The following is a 19,160-nucleotide window of genomic DNA, read 5'->3' as shown; positions in this document are numbered from 1 at the left end:
GAGAGGTCTCACGAGGCTATGGTAAATAGGACGAGGGACCATTTGGAGGACCGAAGAGTGACATTATCTAATCAGGCTAATGCGTGAAGATGGGACTGCTGGGAGGAGCAAAGGTGAAATCAGGGAGACCAGTCAGGACCATAGCTGATGAGGCTGAGGAAGTGGCTAGATCTCATTAGTAAGTTCTGATGGTTAGGGTCATCTGCATTTATTAATGATCACATGTATGGAGTAAGGAAGTAAGGAAAAGAGTATGGAGTGTTGACATCATTTACTGAGATGAGGAAAACAGAAAGAAACCAGATTGGAAAGAGAGTAAGAGTTCTGATTTTTATATAGCAAGCTTGGGGCTGCCTGTTAGACATCCAAGTTGGTATCAGTCAATGATGTCAACCTATGGACATACAAATCTAGATGGTATGGAAGAAGTCAAGAATTAAAATACAAATTTAGAAGTTGTCAGTATATTGTCGGTATTTAAAATAATGACTTCAATGAGATTATATGAGGCCACTGTAGATATAAAAGAGAAGGCCAAAGGCAGACCCCTGGGATATTCTAAAATTTAGAGTTTAAGATGGAAGAAAAAAGACCTGGGAGGAAAAAAAAAAAAAAAAAAAAGACTGAGGAAGAACAGAGAGAGAAATGAAAGGAAAATCACAAGCGCATAGTGAATCCTGGAAGTCAGGTGAAGAAAAGAGTTCAAAGGTGATTCCTTATGTTTCAGGAAGTAAAATTATGCTCAGGAGTGTTTGGCCTATTTCTTGTTTCCTGTACTTACTTCTGTTTCTTATACTTACACAAATAAGCATATACCCATATTTTAAAAACAGATTTCTACTTAAAATTAAATAAAAATATTCACATATATGAAACTCTTTTCCTTACTCATGAAAAGGAAGAAAAATTAAACACATCCTTGTTGTCTACCCTCCTTTTACATTAAAACTACCTTTCGCACCTGTTAACTTTTCTCTTTTGAGTTTCATTGCAGACACATGGCCCTTCATAAACAACTCATTTCTTTTAACTAGAGTAATTATAATGAGCATTACATGAGAGTCACCTTGCTAAAACTTGGCCAGTGTTATTTCATTTAATCTGGCTTCTTTGTCCTTTCAGAATTGCCCGATATTCTTGAAAACTTTCTTATTCTCTGGCAACAACACTATGTATCAGAAGCATTCTAATATCCAGTTGCCTCAAATATTAGAATTGGCTAGCCATCTAGGAATCCTCGTTATATTCAGAGGAGAATAAAAATAGAGACCAAAAGTGCTGTGCTGGGTGTAAACATCAGTGTTGGCATGGTGCAAATTTGTTGAGGTTGCTGTTTTGCCACATTTAGTAATAGTAAAACAGGAAAAAGGTTTTAATTTACAGTTTTGGATTCTCACAGATTTTCCTTTCCTTTCAGCCTGTTGTGATGCTCTATCATAGTTGTCTTACCGTATTTCTACTGCATTGAAATTCCCACTTACAAATGGATATCCTGATGCCTAGAGTGGTGAAGTTATTTTCACATCAGCACATACCCACATACATCTGGGACACCACTGGTTCATCTTATCTGGTGCTGCTTCTGCGTCACAGGAAATGGGAAAAAAGCATCTTTTTTCAAAGAAGCATCTTGGGGGTTACAGAGACCACGAGTGTATGTGTGTATGTTTTTCTGCCCTCTCCAACCTTCTGTGCTTCTCTTTCTCTTGCTACTGAGATAAATATCTTGCTTGTGCAGGACAGATGGTGAAATGCAGCAAAAATTCAGCCAACTTCTTTTTTTCTTTTTTTTTTTTTTTTTGGACAGAGTTTTGCTCTTGTCACCCAAGCAGGAGTGCAAGGGCACAATCTCGGCTCCCTGGAACCTCTGCCTCTAGGATTCAAGCGATTCTCCTGCCCCAGCCTCCTGAGTAGCTGGGATTTCAGGCGTGCACCACCAGGCATGGCTAATTTTTGTATTTTTAATAGAGACGGGGTTTCACCATGTTGGCCAGGCCGGTCTCGAACTCCTGACCTCAGGTGATCCACCTGCCTCTGCCTCCCAAAGTAAATTCAGCCAACTTCTGTCTAAAGATGCCCTATCTTTGCCGTCTTTATCCTCTACTGGATTGGGGACTTCCAATTCTAGGTGGTTCTCACCTTCGCCTATGCCCATGTATCTTCTGTCCTATAGCTCTTCCTTCCTTTACTAGAAAGGAGATGCTTTGAGACCAAATTTTAAAAACATAAAAAGTCCCATCTCTTCATCTTAAATGATTTTTCTGAAGGCTGTCTTCCACCACCCCTCAGATTTGGGTATATAAAAAAGAAAATGATTTTTCTGAAGGCTGTCTTCCACCACCCCTCAGATTTGGGCATATAAAAAGAAAATGATTTTTCTGAAGGCTGTCTTCCACCACCCCTCAGATTTGGGTATATAAAAAAGCTAGAAAGTTTTTTGCATTGCTCAATATCCCACCAGTGATTATAGAGTACAGATTGTTGAGTGCCACTCCAACTTTCCAAATTAGAGTTTCTGGAAATGGAAACTAGAAATCTAAAGTTTTAGAAACTTCCTTAAGTGGCTCACAGAACTTAAGCACTATTGGCTGTAAGTTTGGTATTCTCCAGTCGTTTTCCACTGAGGAAAAGCTCTGAAATTACTGCCAGATGGAGTAGTACTAGTGGTGCTTGTGCTAGTGTTGGTTTTGTGGTGGGGAAGTTAAGTGCATGACAGAAAGGTTTGTGGAGCAACCTTTCTCTTTGAGAGAAAGATGTAAATGATACATGGTAGCGGAATTTTTCCTATCCGTGGTGCTACTCATAGATACTGAAGTAACAAAAACATGAAAGGGAGGCTATTTTCTATGTGGCACAATAAAACATGTTGGAAATTATCAAGAATGTGTCAGATTAATATTGTTGTAAATTGTATTAAATTAGATGAGTAGCTTGAAGCGTGTATGTTTAATCTGCACAGTTCCTGGTTCATATATTGGTTTTCTACTCAAGTCCTTAAAATAATGAAAGGAAATGTTGATTACTAAACTGTGTTACCTAAAAGCTCTCTCATATCAGTAATGATGTTGGTTAGTTCTCAGAGTACAGCATTTACAAAAGATAAGAATTTGGCAGTTTAGATGCTCTCTCTCTGAAATACCTTAATTTAACATTTATTTAAATCTATGGCAAATAAACTGCATACACCTCTCTGAACTTCTATATGAAAAATTCTGAAGATAAAAGATGTAGAAAACATCTGAGGAGACAATTTTATAATTTTGAATAATGACATGTACTCTGTTAACTCCGACTTATATATAATGATCTCATATACTGTGAGAAAATATTAATAGTTATTTCATTAATATAGCTAATATTTATATAGATACTTTATATACATGCACTATAAATTATAAATATTAATACATTGGTTATATGAATATAACAGAAAATATGATGTATAAATAAATTTAATAAAATACCAAATAGGAAACATATGGTATACTAATTGTAAGATTAATTTTTTGTAAATATTGAGTAAATGTGTGAGGTAAATGTTGAGTAAAAAAAAATCATACAATTTTTAAAATAACTGCTTGTTACCTGTCAGTCTTAATCGGCAGGCTACTCAAGTGAAAACTGACCAGTTGAGACTTAGGAAATATACTGAACCTGTGATAGAGAAAGAAGTTCAGAAATAGAACACTAGGGAAGAGATTTGGCTCTGTTCACTCTCCCCGCATAGGCTAGGGTAGACACGGGAATCCCAGGGTACGGTGCAAGTGGGGTGTGGTCAGTATGTCTGAAATTATCAAGATGCCGAGCATGGCTGAAGTACAGATTCCTCTGACCTGGAGAAGAGAAAGCAAGGAGACCTCTTGTCAAGACTCTACAGCACCCTAATGACTTCCTGGCCCAGTCTCTAAGCCACGTAAGGAGCTGCCACCAACCACGAGGAGCAGAGACAACTTCCCCTACATGGGCCCAGGGAAACCAACAGCAGAGCTTCTCTCTCCCTCTTGCCCACCACATCTCCAGTCCTTCCTTCTAATGCTCAATCCCTCCCACAGCACCCCACTCAGAGCTGTATGAGGCACCCCAGTCACTGGTGTAAATGCAGGCTCTAAAGTCAGACAGCTCCAATGAAAGTCACCTCCTACCATTTAGATAATCGGGGCCTAGTTTGTTCTGATTGTAAAATTCTGATAAGGATTCAATGAAGAGGTAGAAAAGTTCTCGGTATTGCACTTGGCAGCAAGTAGTATTTTGTTGCTGCAGAGCACTCAGGTATATTTCTTCAAGTTTTAATGCAATGTGGTTGTCAGTGGACGCTTACTGAATGCTCGGACGCTCACTGGCTTTACTGATGACTGCTACCTGACCAAACATAATAATTTGGTAAATAAAACAAAGTGATAGATTGATGTAAGTAACTTCATGCTCTTTATATATCTGTAAGTGACTTGGACTTTAATATTTAAATACCACATTAAACGAGGCATTTGTGACTGTTAAGAATTGAATCAATAGCTCTGCCTAGGATTGCAATCATTGAATTTTACCTTCATTGTGAATATGGCTTAACTGGCTTAATTCCAGCTGATAATTCCTTTGTGTGAAGAAATCGCAGGCCAATAGCACATTTAAAAGTCCTTGCACATTTTCAAATTATAATACAGTGCCCAACTTAATCTGTTCTACAACACAAGTGTTATCCTTTACCAGTTATTATAGATGGCCAGCATTGTATATGGAGATTATTCAAGTTTATGTGTTAGATTATAAAAATCATAATAAGACATACTGTTTACCTTAACTATATGTGAATTCAGTGACTCTCTACATGGGAAAATGCATCTGAACTTCCTTCCATTATACTACAGTTGCTACAGTTGTCTGAAAAAGCCCTGAACAGGGACATAATTGCCACAGTGAAATGTGACCTAAGGCAGAGGTTCTCCAACCTATATATTACATATATTAGCACAAATTTAGAGATTTAATTTTAAAAGTATTTTTTAAATTGTCTGGTGGTCTATTCCAGACCCATTACATTAGAATTGGGGGAGGAGGGGAGGTAGGTGTCAGCATTATTTAAAAGCACCCAGGAGATTGAATGTACAACCATAGTTGAGAACAACAATCTAAAACTAGAGCTCAGCATATGACTTAAGAGAAGTGAAAGAAAGAGATTAGCACTAATTAGGACTTTCTTTATGTTATCAGAAAAATAAAGACTTAAGAATTATTTTTAAAGGATGATTCTTCAGAGAAATTGAAGAACATTTCAGGATATAAAAATATTCTGAAATGTCTATGATGAAGATCTTCTAGAAAGTAACTGCTTTGAATGAAGAGTGTTTCATATTTCTTCATTACAATTTTCAGGAGAAATTTAGAGCCATCCAAGTGGACAGCAGTCCTAGGCCTGCATATGACTTCAAATCTGAACTCTCCTCAAACAGTGTCTCGATTGATAGATCAAATTGTCATAAACCCTCATTACAATAGGCGAAGAAAGGACAATGACATTGCCATGATGCATCTGGAATTTAAAGTGAATTACACAGGTAAAAAAAAAAATCACTCTTAGTCATCTTATCTGCCAAAATTAATTCAAAATTAGATTTGAAATATTATCAATGTCAATGCGTTAATTCATAAAAGCTAGATAATTTGTTACATAAATCATTAGAACTTAAATGGGATTAGGGGGTAGAGAGAAATATATTACATTTCTTTCATCAGGATGTTTAAATCCAACTTTCTGGAAAGAACCAGTAGAATAAAACTGTCTGAGCCCTGTATAACAGTAAACTCAAAGGAGAAGCTCAGATAAATAGTTGCTGTTATTATGCACGCCCTCTCTATTTTTCATGTAAAAGAAAGGCAGTTTCATCTACCAAAAAGGCCAGAGTAAGACATAAACTGAGAGAGGAATATATGTTCTGTGGGGAAAGTGAATAAGAATTAAGTTATTCATAGGATGAAGTTTGGTTTTTTGTTTTGTTTTGTTTTGTGAGATAGAGTCTCGCTCTGTTGCCCAGGTTGGAGTGCAGTGGCATGATCTTGGCTCACTGCAACCTCTGACTCCTGGGTTCAAGAGATTCTCCTGTCTCAGCCTCCCAAGTAGATGGGACTACAGGTGCATGCCACGATGCACCACCCCCCGCCCCCCCGCCGGCCAGCTAATTTTTTTTCTTGTATTTTTAGTAGAGACGGGGTTTCACCATGTTGGCCAGGATGATCTCGATCTCTTGACCTTGTGATCCGCCCGCCTTGGCCTCCCAAAGTCCTGGGATTACAGGCATGAGCCACCACGCCCAGCCTTCATAGGCTGAAGTATGGGCTGTTTTTGTTTTTCTATTGAGACGGAGTCTCACTCTGTCGCCCAGGCTGGAACGCAGTGGGGCGATCTCGGCTCATTGCAAGCTCTGCCTCCCGGGTTCCCGCCATTCTCCTGCCTCAGCCTCCCGAGTAGCTGGGACTACAGGCACCGCCACCACGCCCGGCTAATTTTTTGTATTTTTAGTAGAGGTGGGGTTTCACCATGTTAGCCAGGATGGTCTCGATCTCCTGACCCCGTGATCCGGCCACCTCGGCCTCCCAAAGTGCTGGGATTACAGGCGTGAGCAGGATGAAGTTTTTAATGGACATTCGATAATATTATCTGAGTGGAAAATGAAGGACTTCCTCCAAATGCCTGGAAAATGTGCAAGAAATCCCCTGATAAAGTGAACTTTATCGTGAAGGGCTCTGCTCAATTCTGACTTTTATTCCTAAGTTTTTTCAGTGCCTGGTTAGGAGAAAGTGCTGCCATCTCTGTGTTTTCATGGGGTTTTATCTATACATGCGTTATAGCACTTATCGAAAACAGACTATTGTTACGGTTAGTTGTCTATCCCTGTCCTTAAGGATAAGCACTGTGTCTTACTCATTTTTGTGTCTGCCCTAGGTCTTACAGGCAGTGGGTGCTTAAGAGTGCCAGTTGGTTTGTAAATTGATGCAAGAAGGGCTTTAAAAGTCGGTGACCAATGTCAATGCTTCCATAATTGCCCTGTAAAACAATCTCCTAAAAGCTTTTTTAACATGGTGATAATTGGGGAAAATAAAAAGCCTCAGAACATTTGCCCAAGTTTCTATTAATTGATGCTGAAAATCATCCTTACCATAATTTTCAGAGAACTGGCACCACTCTCTATTGAGCACCATAATTTTATTTAAAAATAAAATATAAATGATTACCTCCAGAACTAAGACATTTTTTACACTATAAGAGAGTAATGAGGGCCAGGCGTGGTGGCTCACACCTGTAATCCCAGCACTTGGGAGGCCGAGACAGGCGGATCACGAGGCAGGAGATCAAGACCATCCTGACTAACACAGTGAAATCCCGTCTCTACTAAAAACACAAAAAATTAGCCGGGCGTGGTGGCGGCGCCTGTAGTCCCAGCTACTCGGGAGGCTGAGACAGGAGAATGGCAGGAACCCGGGAGGCGGAGCTTGCAGTGAGCCGAGATTGCGCCACTGCACTCCAGCCTGGGCGACAGAGCGAGACTCCATCTCAAAAAAAAAAAAAAAAAAAAAAAAAAAGAGTAATAAGGAGACTTGTAAAAGACCCAAAAAGGCCACCAGTGGTAGCTGATCTATTGTCAAAGTAAGTGCTCCTCTGAAATGCCTATTTCCCCTAAGACGGATGTCTAAAATTTGTACAAGTAGGATAAAACAAAAGTACATGTTTTTTAGATTAAATGTTGAAAATTATTGATTTTTAAAACTTGTTAGAAATGCTTGTAAATCTGTTCTTTCTTTTTCTTTGTTTGTTCGTTTTGCTGTTTGCTTGTTTTTCCAGATTACATACAACCTATTTGTTTACCAGAAGAAAATCAAGTTTTTCCTGCAGGAAGAAATTGTTCTATTGCTGGTTGGGGGAGAGTTGTATATCAAGGTAAATTATCAGACTCAAAAAAAAAAAAAAAAAAACCCTTAAAAACAGGATATTATAATGTGAATACTTTCAACATCTTTGCAAATCTTATATCACAATTTTTCAATATCTCCTAAAAGTACTGTCAAGCATGTACATGTATATTTAGAGTTGTTTATCTGTAGAGTTTTCAAAGGAATACTTGTAGAGTTTGTATATTTGTAGAGTTTTGTTCGTTTGTTTGTTTTTGAGACAGAGTCACGCAGTGTAGCCCAGGCTGGAGTGCAGTGGGGCGATCTTGGCTCACTACAAGCTCCACCTCCCGGGTTCACGCCATTCTCCTGCCTCAGCCTCCCATGTAGCTAGGACTACAGGCGCCCATCACCACGCCCGGCTAATTTTTTTTTTGTATTTTTAATAGAGACAGGGTTTCACTGTGTTAGCCAGGATTGTGTCGATCTCCTGACCTCGTGATCCACCCGCCTCGGCCTCCCAAAGTACTGGGCTCATAGCCAGGCGCGGTGGCTCAAGCCTGTAATCTCAGCACTTTGGGAGGCCGAGACGGGCGGATCACGAGGTCAGAAGATCGAGACCATCCTGGCTAACACGGTGAAACCCCGTCTCTACTAAAAAATACAAAAAAAAAAACCTAGCCGGGCGAGGTGGCGGGCACCTGTAATCCTGGCTACTCGGGAGGCTGAGGCAGGAGAATGGCGGGAACCCGGGAGGCGGAGCTTGCAGTGAGCTGAGATCAGGCCACAGCACTCCAGCCTGGGTGACAGAGCGAGACTCCGTCTCAAAAAAATAAATAAATAAATAAATAAATAAATAAATAAATAAATAAAATAGTCGTGAGCCACCGCTCCTGGCCTATATATTTGTAGAGTTTTTTAAAATTTCTTCAGATTGCATAGAGGATATTATAAAACTATATTATTTTGAGGGGGAATTCAAGTGTCCCCCAAACTCAATATCTAGTTTCAGTATTATAAACACTCTGATAAAGTTAAAAAAAAAAAAAACAAAAACTCATTAAAATGAATATAAACTGGGGTTACAAAAATTTTTTTTGTAAATCACATGATAAAGTCTCATCAAAATCCAAATTATTACTTGTCACATTTTCCACACTAATAAAGCTGTCTTTATTTATAATGTGAAGGCCTCACACTCACATTTTCTTAAAATGAGAATGGAATCTCTTCTAACTTGGACATGCTAATTCTGCTTACTGACAAGAGGACTCAGATTGGACATGAATCTTACATTGTATCCATCAGTTGATATACCATTCACCCCCAGCATTAACTGCATGTTTTCCAAACACAGAAATCCATTCTCAGCAAACTAGGAGGGATTGCATTGGGAGTTATACCTGATGTAAATGACGAGTTGATGGGTGCTGGCGAGTTGATGGGTGCAGCACACCAACATGGCACAAGTATACGTATGTAACAAACCTGCACGTTATGCACATGTACCCTAGAACTTAAAGTATAATAATAATAATAAATAAATAAATAAAAATAAAAATAATTATACTTTTTTTTGGAAAGTATTCTCGTACTTCATACCCTCTAAATGTAACCACAAGGCTCATTGGCTGTGGAATTTCTAATAGGAGTGCCCTATCTGGGACAGAGTTTTAACCATTCATAAATAATAAAGCATCAGAAAAGGTACTATAGTCTAATAAAAGGACCTGATCCCTGCAGTCACAACGAATTATAGCCATGATGTTTAAAAGTCCTAAATGTATTTAAGATGAAAATGCAGAAAATCTTGTGGAAAGATAGAGGGTCTCAAAATCAAAGTACTCACATTTAAAATGTCCTCACCTATTATAAGAGAAAGCACAAAGTTCTAAGTCAAATGCTCTTCTGATAATTCTTACAAAAGTTCTTCACAGCAATGACACTGTGTTACCAAAAAGGCCTCATGTCTGCTGTCCGTCAAGTATACTGAAGTCAAAGACTGTATATTCATATATTTCTCCTTCTTGAAAAATATTATGATTTATTAAACTTGAAATTTTAACAGTAAAAATGATTCCTAGATAGATATTCTCTCTTTTTAGACTTCAAGCTAAAAGACATTTTATGACCACAATATAGGCTCTTCAAAAACAAATTAACCAATAACAAAATTTGAAACTCTTTATTTCATAGGAAATTTTTTTGTTTGTCTTTTGGATTTTTTTAAAAAGCTGAGTAAATGTGGCTTACGTTTACTTATTGTTAATAAAGATACATGTCTGATTGACTTAAGAAAGTCTCTAAGAGTGGTATGGAGCCAGGAAATAAACTGTATCTGAGATTAATTTCATTTAGGCATAAACAGCTAGATCATGTTTAAATCTTTCTTGAGTGATGGTAACTTTCACATATTTTATGAACTTTGCTTTATGATTTCCGTCTACTTAATTTCATAACATTCCAGTTTCCCAGCCGGGCGCGATGGCTCACGCCTGTAAGCCCAGCACTTTGGGATGCCGAGGCGAGTGGATCACCTGAGGTCAGGAGTTCGAGACCACCCTGGCCAACATGGTGAAACCCCGTCTCTACTTCAAATACAAAAAAAAAAAAATTAGCCAGGCGTGGCGGTACGCACCTGTAATCCCAGCTACTCGGGAGGCTGAGGCAGGAGAATCACCTGAACCCAGGAGGCAGGGGTTGCAGTGAGCCGAGATTGCGCCATTGCGCTCCAGCCTGGGGGACAAGGGTGAGGCTTCATCTCAAAAAAAAGAAAAAAAAAATCCCAGTTTTCAATCTTTTGAGTATATTATATTAATTAATTAGCTAGGAAAACCATGAACATATTGTTCACTATGAAGAAATGAGGTGATATTAGTTGGTTAAATCAAGGCAATCAATAAACAGACACTGCTCAAATGTTCCTTTATGAAACAGTTTTATCATCTACCAAACAAATTTTAACCTTCATTGACAAGCAGCAGAAGTGGCCTTGGTTTTTATTACAAAATTAAAGTCTGCCAAGCCATCCTTGATCCTCGTAGAATGGATAACAGTGAGATGCCAAATTTTCTCCTCCATTTTAATCTCCCCAATTCATTTTCTTAACTTATAGTCCATTGTCACACTTGAAAAGTTATCCAGTAATGCTTATTCCATGTTCACTGCCATGCCGGTACCTTGAAATTGGTCATTGTGGAAGTGTTTACACCACTAAAATGAGAAGAAGACCTATGGGGCTTTCATTTTTCTGGAGAGACAATTGATAAACATTTACCAATGCACTACTGAGTCATATGTATCTGTTTTGCATCTAAATTACACACACACACGCACGTGTGCACAACACTCTTCTTTTGCGCCCTTCATTTAGTGCATGAATTAAATTTAGCTGGAAATGAGGTCACATAAATTTTTGCAGCATCAATGGCTGTCAAATGTACTAACTTCTCTTCAACGTTCTGCCTCTCTTGAGGAACCAAATAGAAATGCTAATTATTAGAAAGTGCTTATCATCTACCTTTTCTGAGGCACTAGACACCTGCTTGTTTCATATCTCTCTTGGGATTAGTATTTCAGCAAACAGAGATTCGTACTTCTAGTGGATGAATCACTTTGTAAAAAGCAGGCAAGTACGCTCGGCTTTTTTTTTTTAAATGCCTCCTTTCTCTTCACCTGGGTATGGATGACAAGCTGATTGCCCCTAGACCAGGGCATAGTTCATCTGAGCTTTGTCCTCTGCTCAATGTGCACCTGCTCACTCACACAGCGCCACAAAGAAGCTGAGTGCTATTATACGGAAGCGAGCACCTCCTCAGGTGCCAAATGAAAAGCACTTCTGGATTTCTGAGCCGTTGCTAATTTCCCTGAATGAAACAGTTTGTGTTGGTGATCATTTTCCCCCATGAGCAATCCTGTAACTGTTTAAAATCACTGAAGATGCCCAAAGACCATCTAGTCTAATCCGTCGCTCCTACTAGCCCTTTGGTAAGAAAGAAGAGCTTTCCTGTTATCCATTTGGCAAAATCCACAGATGGGCTTTATTATGTGCTTTAGTGTGCAAGGTTTAGTATTTAGTTCCATTATATATACACACAGTACTCGATAATGAGAGTGAAATGTTGGAATAAATAAGACTGATGGTAGTTCATTCAAGGATGCATGTTGATCACGTCTGACTGGCTGGCTGCATTCTCCATTTTGAGCAGGTAGTACTGCAAACATACTGCAAGAAGCTGATGTTCCTCTTCTATCAAACGAGAAATGCCAACAGCAGATGCCAGAATATAACATTACTGAAAATATGATATGTGCAGGCTATGAAGAAGGCGGAATAGATTCTTGTCAGGTAAAGATGTAAAACTCCTCACTGTACCTTTTCAGAAGGCACTGGTGTTATAGTTATTTCATTGCTTAACAATAATTTGGGAGTAAAGAAATAATCAAGGTTCTTTTATTTCTCTTCTTTTACAAAACTGTTACTTTTTGCCTATTTGCATAATCCTGTTGGGTAGACCTGAGCATTGGAAACAAAAATAATTTTTTAAGAAAATAGGTTACAAATCAGATGCCTTTGGAGACTAGACATAATACTTGAATGTGTGAGGCAGCCAGCTAAAATGAGCGGTGGACCTGGGTTGAACCAGAAAGTATGTACCTTATCTAACAGCATTTCTTTTCAAATTTCCAATTATTTTAAACCCCCTGCAAACTTAAAACAAACAAGCAAAAACAGGGCCTGAGGGCTGGTTTAGTCTACGGGCCTCTAAATTTCAACCCTGAGTTTAGAATATCATCCAGGAGTGCAGTACCCTGAAGAAATTTCTTGATGAAAACCTGCATAGCCTAGTTAGAGTCAGTTTACAGCTAACCAAAGGGGAAGTAAATAACTTAATAGACTGGCATAACCCTGGCTCTGGTTTTGATATTATCATTTACGCTTTATATTAGAAATGTAGTAACTTGACCTTGCTGTAGTGCTAATGTCAGTATTGCAATAAATTTGAAGTGTCAATAGCTCTTGACCTGTGTGGCCATTAGAAAAAAAACTCTTACCCACATACTACCTTCACTGAAACATCTCGCCACCTAAAAATAATGTTCCTGTCTGTTAGCTCCATGAAACCCAAGTACACACAATTAATAAAAAGGGAAGTTCTGCTAGATTTTAGAATTGTAATTGATTTTTAGGTACAGCATGGGGTAGTCATGAAGAGCATGGATTCTATGTTCAGACTATTCTTGTGGGATCCTGGCCGTAACACTTATTGGTGAGACTTTGGGCAAGTCACTTAGGGTTTATGGAGAGGTTTAAATGAGATAATCCATGTAAGGCATCAAGGAATTACTCAAAAATGTTAACAGTTTTTATTATGAAACTTAGCAAATAAATCTTCTGGCATATTTTCTATATTTGAAAATTAATAACATATCAATGCTTTAATGTCTGCTGGATTAGATTAAACCTGCTAGCATTACCGACCAAATGAATAATTTCTAAATGAAGAAATAGCAGTTTATGTCATGGGAAAATTGTTTCACCATGTTAAAGTATAGCAACTTATTTTATATATTAACACATATATGTCATACTACCAACACACGACAAGCCATATAAATTGATGCTTATTCAGATCATCTGTGTCTAAGTCCTCTCATTAAATCAATGTCTTCAAGTGTGTTAAATTTCCAGCTTTGTTTGACATTTATTCTGCTTTGATAAATGCTTGCAAATTCAAGACAAATAGGATGGTTTTTTCTTGTTTAAAATTTGTCTCCGGGTCTTATACATCTTTTTTAAAATGAAAAGTGTGCTAAGGGTAAGATATATTGCCACTTAGAAGGAGATCTATAGAATTCTTGTGCAAGAGGGAAATCAGCTGGACAACTTCAATTACAGCTAATGGGGATTGTGTGGCAGACACCTCATGCACTAGGCAGAAAATATGACAGCTGATGCTATTGATTTTAGGGTTACATTAAGTCATTAACTCATGCCAGGTCTCTGAAATCTTATAGTTAGCTCGGATTCTACACAGTCTAAGCATGTTATCCATTGGCAAGTAAGAAATGTCCTACATAAGGTAATACCTTGTATAATAAAATGTTATCATAATTGAGTAATTAATATGCTCGATTGTCACATGATTTTCTTTGTTCAACTTTAATACTATGTTTTATAACAGGATTAACTGATTAAACAAAAATGCATTCTTTAAAATTGTGAACACGTTATTACTGTTGAAATACATTATTTGAATAAGTTCTTCGAAGCATCATTTTTTTAGCCCTACGATGGCAAAGAAGGTGCCTTATTAGTCATCCACACCAGGCGTATCTTCTGACTTACCAAAGGCTTGCCTTTTAGTGGTAGTAGTTTGGATTTAAAGGCAACATCAATGGCTGGAGAATATCTTCTCCACATAAAATTCAGTGAAGGACACTCTACCTGCCATTCCAAGCCATATTCTATACTAATGGCTTTCCATGCGTGGCCTCCAGTCCAGCAGCACCACCTGAGAATCTGCTAGAAATGCAAATTCTTAGGTCCCATCACATATCTGCTGAATCAGAAACTATGAGAGTGGGGCCAGCTATGTGTGTTTGTCATATCTCCCAGGAGATTCTGATGCACACTAAAGTATGAGAAGTATTGTTCTGAACAAAGATGGTCACCTTGCACTCAGACACTCAAAGAAGGTACTCATTTTTATTTTTACTTATAAATATAGCATCTCACTAGAAACATAAATTTAAGGTTAATACTTTATGTTCTGTAAATTAATGCATATTTTAAAAAATATTTATGTATTTATGTATTCATTTTTGAGTCAGAGTTTTGCTCTTATTGCCCAGGCTGGAGTGCAGTGGCATGATCTCTGCTCACTGCAACCTCCGCCTGCCTCAGCCTCCCGAGTACCTGGGATTACAGGCACCCATCACCACACCTAGCTAATTTTTTGTATTTTTAGTATAGACTGAGTTTCACCATGTTGGCCAGGCTGATCTTGAACTCCTGACCTCAGGTGATCCACCCGTCTCGGCCTCCCAAAGTGCTGAGATCACAGGTGTGAGCCACTGTGCCTGGCCCCATGCATATTTTTGAAGTACTCATTATATCTCCGAGACAGTGCAATAATGAAATATTAATACCTTCACTGAACAAATCAGAAAATTAAGGAAAGGCAACAAACATATGGAAAAAAAAAACCCTCAACATTACTGATCATTAGAGAAATGCAAATCAAAAGTACGATGAGATACCATCTCATGCCAGTCAGAATGGCTATTATTAAAAAGTCAAGAAACAATAGATGTTGGCAAGGTTGTGAAGAACTAGGAACACTTTTACACTGTTGGTGGGAGTCTAAATTAGTTCAACCATTGTGGAAGACAGTGTGGCGATTCCTCAAGGATCTAGAACCAGAAATACCATTTGACCCAGCAATCCCATTACTGTGTATATACCCAAGGGAATATAAATCATTGTACTGTAAAGACATATGCACATGTTTGTTTACTGCAGCACTATTTACAGTAGCAAAGACTTGGAACCAACCCAAATGCCCATCAATGATAGACTGAATAAAGAAAATGTGGCACATGTACACCATGGGATGCTATGCAGCCATAAAAGGGAACGAGATCATGTCATTTGCAGGGACATGGATGAAGCTGGAAGTCATCATTCTCAGCACACTAACACGGGAACAGAAAACCAAACACTGCATGTTCTCACTCATGAGTAGGAGTTGAATAATGAGAACACATGGACACAGGACAGGGAACAACACACACCAGGGCGTGTTGGGGACTGGGGGGCAAGGGAAAGGAACTTAGAGGGCGGGTCAATAGGTTCAGCAAACCACCATGGCACATGTATACCCATGTAACAAACCTGCATGTTCTGGACATGTATCCTAGAACTTAAAGTAAAATTTTTAAAAACAAAAGAAAAGAAAATTAAGTTGAGGAGAAGTTACATAACTAAACTGATGTGGTATAGTTAGATGACAGGAAGGAATGGAAACAGACCGAGGCCTCTGAACCAGATAAACCGCCCAGCCGATAGGCAACAAGTCTGCCATAGGATCCTTGAGTAACTGCAACTGGCCCAGTATGTTCTGGGTAAGTTAAAACCCCGGTTCTGTCTGGATCCTCTTGTCTATCAAAAAATTAAATTATTTTAGAAGATATGTGAACAAACAAATGACTCCTTTTAAAAATATCCAAACAGCTGAAGTTGATTTTTAATAATTTCCAAGTCACATACAATGTATTTTGATCCTTGGATATATACTGTTCCATAAATATTTCAGAACCTATATTACAGATTAAGGGTTTGGGAGGCAGAACTAGAAATCACAGTCCCTGCTTTCAAACAGCTTGAACACATTTGTTACACTAGAATGTTGGTAACCTATGGTCGCCAGTGCAATTTATGTTCCTGTGTACGGAGGGGGAAAAAAGGTGCTTTGATAGACTACAGTTTTTTCTTCAAATACAGGGCCCAAAGATGATAAAGAATCAGACAAAAAGCCTCTTAGGATAATTTCTAGCATCAAGCTGGGATTGAAATATTCTGTTATACCACTGATTTCAAAACACATACAACTTTAAATGTCTTCATAAATATAAAAAGAATTAATTAAAAAGATTTGCCCAATTAATACAGGAAACATACTTGTCAATTTCATGTCATTAAATAATGATATTATATGTTTGTATTATCACTGCATTACACAGGAATCATATGCAAATAAAATCTATGTAATTTACTAGGATCTGCTGTAATTAATATTCATAAAAATTAAAAACATTTCTTAGTTTGAAATCTCAGATGAAAACATGAGTAACTATCACTGAAAATTATATCACAGACTTCCTTATTTCAGTTGAAAGTTTTTCAAATCAGATGGGTGTTTGTTGAGCCCCAAAAAGATAATGTTACCCAAGAGAACTAAAATCTACTGTGTAAGTGAGTTCCTAATTTTTCCGAAGAGTATATTGTGAAATAATTTGTCTTTTCCGCAATGTCCTTTGTGACACTTACAGCAGATCTCCTTAAATAAAATGATTGGATTTTAATAAATATTTTGTTTGGGATGCTTGTCATAGTTGTGCTTTAAAGAAATTCTTAGTATCCACCAAAATGCCTAATTAAAGTGGTGAAACTTTTACTAAAAAGCTGCACCGTAAAAATTATAAATTATGTCTTAGCTGTTACAGTGTCTCTGTCTCCTTACTGAGGTTCTCATTCCTGACTTAGAGTGAAAGTGAGAATATATACAGATGACTTGCAATTAAATTGTATTTTTAAATTTATTTGATACAAATAATTTTATATGTTTCGATCAATTGATGACATATCTACAATTTTGTTTTGCAATTCACTCTTTAGGGGGATTCAGGAGGACCGTTAATGTGCCAAGAAAACAACAGGTGGTTCCTTGCTGGTGTGACCTCATTTGGATACAAGTGTGCCCTGCCTAATCGCCCGGGAGTGTATGCCAGGGTCCCAAGGTTTACCGAATGGATACAAAGTTTTCTACATTAGAACATTTCTTAAACCAACCATGAAAGTCAGATTATTTTCCCATTCTACTCTAGAAAGCATGGAAATTGTTTAGTACAAAAATTTTAATGAGTTACCCAAAGTTTGTATTCTTACCTATGCCAATGAAATGCTACGGGGCCAGGGAAACAAAATTTTAAATATAATAAAATTAGCAATACAGAGTAACTTTAAAATACCATTAAATACATTGTTTATTTCATTGTGAACAGGTATTTCTTCGCAGATCTCATTTTTTAAATTCTTAATGATTATTTTTATTATTTACTGTTATTTAAAGGGATGTTATTTTAAAGCATATACCATACACTTAAGAAATTTGAGCAGAATTAAAAAAAGAAAGAAAATAAATTGTTTTACCCAAAGTGTGTCACTGTTGGAAATAAACTGCCGTAAATTTTCTAGTTCCAGTTTAGCTTGCTATTAGCAGAATCTCAATCGTTTCTCTGTCTTTTCTATCAAAATTCATTCTTATTTCAACATATGCATAACCTTAGTATTTTCCCCACTAATAGAAACTATTTACTGTGAGCTTATGTCACAGGCCTGGACTAAATTGATTTTACATTCCTCTTAAATAAGTTAATTAAATAAAATATAAATTAACTGATACAGTCATTGTTTATTAGATGAATTTTACCTGGATTATGTATACTGTCTATTTCATGCTAGTATTTTTAAGTCTCAAAAAGATAATCAGACATACCAAAGAAATGCACCTATTACAAATCCTGGTCTTTGTTTATGTGTGTTACAGTGGATATTTCTAATATGTGAAAAACTTATTTAGACACAGCTGAATCACCCATGAGAAGGTCAAATATGTGGAATAAATGAATTTGCTTCACTTATTTAATCTCTTGGATCATTTCCAGAATAAGTTCAGACTTCAACTTAGCTCACCACACAGAATCTTTTGATGTATTTGGGGAGAAAAAAATCATAGTTAATACCAAACACATACACACATACCCACACACACACACACATTCTTGCATGGGACAATTTAATAAAGAGAGAGTAAGGTTAAAAGGAGTTGAAAGAAGGGACCAATCTGTATGACTTGGCCTTATGGAAGAAAGGAGACTTGAACTACACCTGGAAAGAATAATTATTACAGAGGCATTAAAGAGGGAGTCAGTTAAGGGAGAGGGGTCGGTAGAGAACCATGTGTTGTCATACCAAAAGACTCTCTCTCTGGGAAACAGTCAGATAAAAGGGAAAAAAAGTTATATGAAGAAGGTGTGGCCAAATGATGGATGACTGCAAATTCCTGTGAAGAAATTGTAGAATTCATTCTTTGGACCAAAATCAGGAGCCACTTGTTTTAATCCATTTTCATGCTGCTAATAAAGACATACCCAAAACTGGGTAATTTGTAAAGGAAAGATATTTAATGAACTCACAGTTCCACATAGCTGGAGAGCCCTCACAATCATGGTGGAAGGCAAAGGAGGAGCAAAGGCACATCTTACATGGAGACAGGCAAGAGAGCATATGCAGGAGAACTTCCAAGTATAAAACCATCAGATCTCTCGAACCTTATTCACTACCATAAGAACAGTGTGGGGGAAACTGCCCCCATGATTAAATCATCTCCACCTGGCCCCACCCTTGACACATGAGGATTATTCCAATTCAAGGTGAGATGTGGGTGGGGAAACTGCCAGATCATATCACCACTGAACACACGATTCTTTTTAAC

At 37.7% G+C, this 19,160-nt stretch overlaps 1 protein-coding gene across 1 annotated transcript in view; it reads left to right on the top strand.

The window, feature by feature from the left end:
* The window catches only part of TMPRSS15 (transmembrane serine protease 15), a 132,599-nt gene extending 114,303 nt beyond the window's left edge, over positions 1-18,296 (top strand). Inside the window, exons 22-25 of the mRNA XM_003895602.5 lie at positions 5,371-5,552; positions 7,835-7,930; positions 12,090-12,229; positions 17,282-18,296. Coding sequence (XP_003895651.3) covers positions 5,371-5,552; positions 7,835-7,930; positions 12,090-12,229; positions 17,282-17,437 — 574 coding nt within the window. The 3' untranslated portion in view covers positions 17,438-18,296. The remainder of the gene's footprint in view (positions 1-5,370; positions 5,553-7,834; positions 7,931-12,089; positions 12,230-17,281) is intronic.
* Positions 18,297-19,160: the final 864 nt, after the last annotated feature.

This window comes from Papio anubis, chromosome 4, assembly GCF_008728515.1.
Source record: "Papio anubis isolate 15944 chromosome 4, Panubis1.0, whole genome shotgun sequence".
Taxonomy (NCBI): Eukaryota; Metazoa; Chordata; class Mammalia; order Primates; family Cercopithecidae; genus Papio; species Papio anubis.
Note: the sequence above shows the minus strand (reverse complement) of the source record. Positions and strands in the feature narration are given on the sequence as shown.